Source organism: Populus alba, chromosome 6, assembly GCF_005239225.2.
Source record: "Populus alba chromosome 6, ASM523922v2, whole genome shotgun sequence".
NCBI lineage: Eukaryota > Viridiplantae > Streptophyta > Magnoliopsida > Malpighiales > Salicaceae > Populus > Populus alba.
The window spans coordinates 7,159,241-7,166,452 of NC_133289.1; the positions used below are offsets into that span (position 1 = coordinate 7,159,241).

General features: G+C 35.0%; 1 protein-coding gene across 1 annotated transcript; it reads right to left on the bottom strand.

Moving 5' to 3' along the window:
• Positions 1 to 425: 425 nt before the first annotated feature.
• Positions 426 to 2,690, bottom strand: LOC118053381 (expansin-A6). The gene is made up of 3 exons (XM_035064622.2): positions 2,331 to 2,690; positions 1,815 to 2,133; positions 426 to 1,108 (listed from the first exon to the last, which is right to left on the bottom strand). Exons 1-3 carry the CDS (start codon positions 2,482 to 2,484, stop codon positions 799 to 801), a joined length of 783 nt encoding a protein of 260 aa, XP_034920513.1. The 5' UTR covers positions 2,485 to 2,690; the 3' UTR covers positions 426 to 798.
• Between the last annotated feature and the right edge of the window lie 4,522 nt (positions 2,691 to 7,212).

The following is a 7,212-nucleotide window of genomic DNA, read 5'->3' on the forward strand; positions in this document are numbered from 1 at the left end:
AACGATGAAATTGGCAGAAAAGAAGTGATGCTGATCAGTGTCGGTGGAGAGGCACATGGGGAGTTGCGAGCATATCCACCGACAAGTGGGGACGGTCTACTTGCAGGAATCCATCTAATCTTATTGCCAATTTGAGACTGGTTGTTGCAATTCAACGCCCTAATTTCCTCCCAGCTGGGATCAACTTTTTTTTTCTCTTTTTTACTGTGATTATTATGTAACGTAATGTTGCATGATCTGATCATAGAATAGTAACCCATCATTTCCCAGAAGTGGCAAGATGATTATACATTTAGCTGCTGGGCGTCTCAGAGAGGCTCATTCATCCTTGGCTATCAATCTAGTTAAGTGGGTGGCCATTACTGTTTTCAGACACAATGTTTTCAGGACAGTGGATCATAAAGTTGAGCGGACGAGATCGAGCAGATCACAATTATAAAGTTGGTAGTAGTATTATAGAGATGAAAACATGCATCAACAGGAGCTGCGGGCTACAAGTTCCTTACTGCAGCCGCTTCAGCCTTTCCTGCCATTTTACTTTGACCAGCAGCTCGACTGGTTCTTAAAACTTTCAATCTAACCAGTCCGCTAAGCAAAAGACACTTCTCCCACTCAAAAAGACACTTTGGAGTCACTGTCCTGCCCCTATTTTCATCCCCGTGAACCCCAATCACTTCCAAGTTTTCCTGAGAAAATTAAGGAAAACTGAAGGCGGGGAAACTCACATTACAGTACTAGTAGGTAAATACTAACATGTAAGAAAAGAAAAGAAAAGGAAAGAAAAGAGGAAGAGGGAGCTCAGACGCGGAAGTTTTTGCCCGTGAAGGTCTGACCAAACTGCCAATTAGGTGATGCCACGTTCTTAGAAGTAGAGGTGCGGCCATCGCTGCCTCTAACCCTGAAAGAAAGCGACTGACCCACAAGTACGGCGTTGGATTGCCAGTTCTGTCCCCAGTTACGGCTCATGGTCATCCAATCAGTGTTGGAGCCCTTGATCCACACATTCACGATATCCCCTGCACCCGCCACGTTGGTCACCAAAACCAGGTTGAAGTAACGGAAACCGTTGATAGTGAATCTGATGCCTCCTTGCTTCCTGCACGGTACCCTGTAAACAAAAACAAATCCAAATATATTTACCCCCGCCAGAATACGATAAAGATAAGACAAATACAAATACGGCATGGAGTTATTTTATTCTATTAGTGGTGGTAGTGGCGATGAGGAGGTGTATTGTCGCTTCTACCCTGATTTTCCGGGAAGATAATGCCATTTATGATGGGAAGGCTATCAAAGTCTTTTAAAAACCTACAGAACGGGCAACGGCAGACCGCCGATGCGGGTTTCCGATGGTTTGTTTGGGTAAAACAATTCTTAGCTAAAGTTGGGGGTTGTGCAACTATACGCTATTGAATCTTTCTTTTTTCAAGGACTACTGCTGCTACTATCCTGTCATAATAACATATCAAGCACCCTGTTAATCTTAGCAATACAAGGCATTTGCTTCCCCAGAAAGATGCTTTAGTGAAGGGCCTAAAACTCTCAAGGAAATACAAATACAGAGAGCAGAACGATTTGTCTACAAAAAGAAATTGGACAAAGCAAAAATGAAGAAGCGGCATTACAAGATTCCATATAGATTCGTATCTTCCAAACAGACCATTAAATCAAATAATAATAACCCAAAAGCAAAAGTATCTTTACTCCTGCCGCTTCAAAGTAAAAACAGGAAAATGACACATCAAGAAAAGAACAGAATGGGCCACGCAAACCATTAAGAAAAGAAATAAAGGACAGAAAAGCAGATTACTCACCGGCGATGAGCGACAGGGACAATACCAGCGCGGTACTGCGCGATCTTAAGGAACATGGGCATAGCAAGGTCAAAGTGAGGACGAGGTGGGTTACACCAACCACCATTATCGCTGGGTTGAGCAAAGTTAGGAGGGCAGAAATTAGTGGCGGTTACAACGATGGTTGGGTTTCCTGGGTTGCACCATCTTGGATCATCTGCGCACTTAATCTCGAAGCAAGCCCCACAGCTCAACCCATTGTTGAATAACGCTGTGCTTAATGCTGCTGTGTTCACTCCATATCCCTGGCTATACAGATTGCCATACCCACAAGCACCTCCTGAACACAAATAAACGCACAAGATCTATCAAACAAACAAAATCAATCGAACAACATTTCACATGCTTGGTCTATTACAAGCCTGGCTATGACATTTCTTTATTATATATGACCCGCTACTATTTTTTTAATTTTTTTCAAAGAGGCAAGCTTTTAGAAGGGCAAGAGGAAGAGATGAAAAAGAAAGGGAGGGTTACCCATAGTTCCGGAGGCGTCACTCCCGCCATAGAAAGTAGCATGAGCACTCTCCCAAGGTCCGCCGGTGAAAACTCCAGGGATCCTCGCATGAGCCAACACAAAGACCGAGACCAGGAAGACAATGCAGAGCAAACCTGACCGATGCTGAGCCATTGAGAGAAAGGTAAAGTCTTTTTCTGGGTGTGTGATATGAGGGAAAGCGGGAAGAAGGTGGGGGTATTTATGGATGGAGTGTGGGTGGTGTGAGGTAAGGGAATCGACTCTAGAATTTACTGCGGTGCAGCTAGGACTACAGCGCTGTGTAATTAATGATTCTTTGCTTATTTTGTTACGGTCTCGTCCCCTACTCTCTCTCTCTCCCTGGATCCATGTTGTGCAATTAAAGTCTTCCTCATTAATTTTTTTCCCCTTTATTTTTAAGAATCGATTGCCCCCACCAATAGGAATCCATGTGCACTCCACGTGATCACTTCATGTTAGTTTTGTTTGGTCAGAGCCGGGGCAACTTGGAACCATCTTCAATATAAGAAATTGAGGGGGGGGGAAAGAAGAAGTAATTTTTAAATTTTTATTTTATTTACAAAAAGTATTTATTTTATTAGAAAATCTATTTCTTTGCTGGTGAATCTTCTTCGCTAAAATATCTTTTTTATTAATAGCATGTTTTTTTCATTTTTAATTTGTTTCTCCTTCTTTTAATTATTTTTATATCATAACTTTAAATATGATTCCATTAAATCACCTTTAATTAAATTTAAAAATTTTAACCGAACACCTTCAATTTGCAAAAATGATGATAATATCTTCATATATAATATATTGCAAACAGGAAAAAATGACAGAGCACTCACTCTCATTCTTGCATGCATCCCCCCCCCCTCTCTCTCTCTAACAAAATTAGTTTTTTTTTTTTTTTGAAATTATTATCATTGAATTCAACATGGTTTCAAGTCAAGAAACCGATCATTATAATAGCAATGAAGGGGTTTTCAATTTCGGTCCAAATGTTAACTGAGATCACAACAAGCTGAGTAAAGCCCAAAAAATGATGGTACATACTGACCCATCCCTACCAGTAACATTGAAGGATTCATGACCAGAAGATAAAGCATATACTCAGACAAGAGCTTGCAGATATGATGTTTTGAAAGAATGATGCTATCAGCGGTAGAATCTTCTAAGTTGAAGCATATTTCTCTAGCAACATGCCGTATGAGAATGCTTGAGTCAAACTCTGCCTCAGTGCTCCCATTGTTCTCGCTGATCGACAATGCTAAAGTGCCTCAAGATTCCAACATAACCCACAGGTTTTTCTTCAAGGGTAAGGCTTAGCATGCTATATTGGGCCATGAAATTCGAGAGAGAAGTGATTGCTTTCAAGGCAGATGCTTTATTATTTGTGCTCAGCTCTTATTAACCCGAGTCTGATTGGCCTGGTCTTCAATCACCGGAAAGTCGATCGCCCTTTGTGGTATTGTAGTTCATCTCCTGAAAAACTCAATCCATGGGGGTTTTCCCTGCCACCGATTCCACAAGGTGTTTGATGGTCCTTTTTTTATTCTTTTAGATGGAAAATTACGCAAGGTGTTTGATAAAAGGTTGGAGTAAAAATGGCGGCTAGGGTTTATGTTTGTTAAAGAGAGGATGAGTGATAATTTGTAAATAAATCCAACTCTTTCGTTGTATTTTTTTTGGTGTGGATCAGTGGATCTAAAGTGTTAAATAATTTATAAATTATAGGATGTAAAGTACGAAATCAAAGAAAAAAACAATCAAATTAGAAAAGGCTTTATGTAATTTAATATATTGGAGGTTTTTTATCATATATATTATATATCATCCAATCAACTTCCATACACCAAAAATGAATCCCACATAAAATTTAATTTTTAAATAGTATTATATCTTGAAATCCACTTAATGATCATATTTAGCCTTCAAAAGTTCCGTATAATACACGTGGACAAATCATGCATCTCCATATACTAGCCAGTTCATGGAGAAACCCCACCTGGACAGACTTTGCTTGTGTTTCAAGCAGTGCCTAACCAATGGCTCTGATTTAATTACTAATAAAAACTCTCACTTTCCTTCAGGACACGTAGCAAGCGGAGATTGAATTTGTTGATCAAAGAAAAACGCGGAAGAGTTTACAACGCCGATGCATTCCATTACACGTAAGAGATAAAAAAACAAAAAAACAATAAACCCAAACGCGTAAAATGTGGGGACAATCGTCCGTATATAAGCTAGCCCCATTGCATGGTGACGACGGCCCTATAACCGTAAAGGGGTCCCGTCCCATCTCAAGCCGCGCGCGTACTCACCCTCACTCGCTGCCACGTTACATGCTAGTGGCAGTTTGTTTTTCAGCACAACCATACTTCTTAAATATTTTGATTTGATTTTGTTTTAAATTATTTTGTTAATATTTTTAAATTATTTTAATATGTTAATTATTGTTATTAAACCCGGTCATGGTTGTCTTGGTAAAGGGACCGGATCCTGGATTTTATAGGCCAGCCTTAAAAAAAATTTAAAAAACTAAAATTTTAATATTTTATGTGAAAAAATTAAAAAAAAAATCCATGTAAATATAGATTATACATATTGTAAATAATAAAGTTTAAAGGAATATTTTAAAAAGTTTGTTGTCCCACATTAAAATGATATCATGTTAAGATTTTAAGTTGAAGCATTTAAACCAAAAAAAAAAATTTATCCCACATTGAAAAAACATTGCTTTTTTTTTTTTTTGTGAATATAGAGTATATATACTAATAAGTTTCAAATCTCATATTAAAAAAAATATTATGTTAAAATTTTAAGTTGAAGTATTTAAACCAAAAAATTTTTTTATCCCGCATTGAAAAAATATAGCTTTTTTCTTGTGAATATATAGTATATATACTAATGGGTTTCAAATCTCATATTAAAATGATATTATGTTATTCTTTTAAGTTGAAGTATTTAAACTGAAGGGTTTTTTTTATTCCACATTGAAAAAACATAATTTTTTTTTTGAAACATAGAGTATATATACCAATGAGTTTCAAATACTACATTTGAAAAAAAAAAAAAAACACTGGGTCTAGCCCGGGTCGCTAGTTGACCCACCGGGTCATTGCACCAGCTGGTGTTTTTGCAAACCCGGACTAGTCCAGCCCCCGGGTCGACCCGTCGAGCCTGTTCGAGTTTAATAACTATGGTGTTAATATTAAAATTAGTTTTTTAAAAAATATTTTGTTAATACATTTTTAAATTAAAAATATTTTTAAACAACCATTACAATAATACCAAGCTTTACCTATACATAACTCTAGTTCTTATTCATCGCTCTCAAGTCCAAGAGGAAACTTTCATATTAGTATGATATTTTAACTACTAATTTAATGTATATTCATCCGGAATGAAATTATAAATATAATTGTTGATTTTAGATTCAATTATCTGAATTGAGGAAGATAAATAAAATAATAAGAAATTAAGTTACGCCATTTTTATCATGTACTTAAATCAAATCTATTTTATTTAAATTTAACGAATAAAACAATCATATTTATTCGAGGATCTCAATCTAACAAACAAAATAGGCGCTGTTCATTTTGACTTTTATTTTGTATGTTTGTGAAATTATGGCTACAGCTTCTTATTTTGTTAATTTTTATACGTGCGCTTTTTCTTAAAATCTGGTATGTTTGAAATTGTGATAATTATTATAATTTAAAATATTTTTTATTTAAAAATTATTAAAATAATATATTTTTTTTATTTTCAAAAAATATTTTTAAAATCAGCATATTAAAATAATATAAAAAAATATATAAAAAATTAAAAATTAAAAAAACACAGTTTCAACCACGTTCCTCAATGTATTCTAAATACTTGTTATCTAGTTTGACTTGTTTCTCTCATTTTCAATCTTTTTCTCTATCAATTGCATCATCCTATAGCCTAATGAGATGAAATTAGTTTTGGAATTATGATAAACACATCAAATTAAAATGTGTTTATAAAGTGAGAATTATAATAATTTGACTTTCTTCTCTCATTTTCAATCTTCTTCCCTTTCTATTGCATCATCCTATAGCCTAATGAGATGAAATTAGTTTTGGAATTATGATAAACACATCAAATTAAAATGTGTTTATAAAGTGAGAATTATAATAATTTGACTTTCTTCTCTCATTTTCAATCTTTTTCCCTTTCTATTGCATCATCCTATAGCCTAATGAGATGAAATTAGTTTTGAAATTATGATAAACACATCAAATTAAAAAGATGGATAACTAAAAACTATAAAGTGCAGAAAATTTATGGCAAATCCCATATTGACAACCATTTTTATTTTAGTATAAAAATTTATTTTGTATATTTTTTTAGTTTTGAGGTTAGAGAAAGGAAAGAGAAGCTTTTTGAAGAACGAAAAAAAAAAAAAAAGTTGTTGGTTGTCACATTCCTCACAACTAAAATAGCTAAGTTTAGTGTTAAAGAGTTCCATTTAACAAAAAAATTAAAGGTGGTGGTGGTTTTTAGCACAAGAAATATAAATTTTTTTTATTTTTAATTATTTTTTACCTAATAAAATGATAATGCAAGCAAGCATTTATAAAATTAAACACCAACCATATATTTAAATTTATAAAATAAAAAGGGAAGAGTATTCTTAAATAGTGGTATTATTTAGCCAATGTCAGGAGTTAATTAAGCGTGCACAGACCACCGGTTTTACTCATCTGTCGGGTCTCTACATGGCCGAAGCACAAACCCCCTCTGCACCAAATCCCAACTACCTGATCTTTTATCCATTAAAAGTCGTCGAGATTTATACAATATGCGCTCCTCCTATCTTTTACTCCAAAATATACAACAATATTTTCT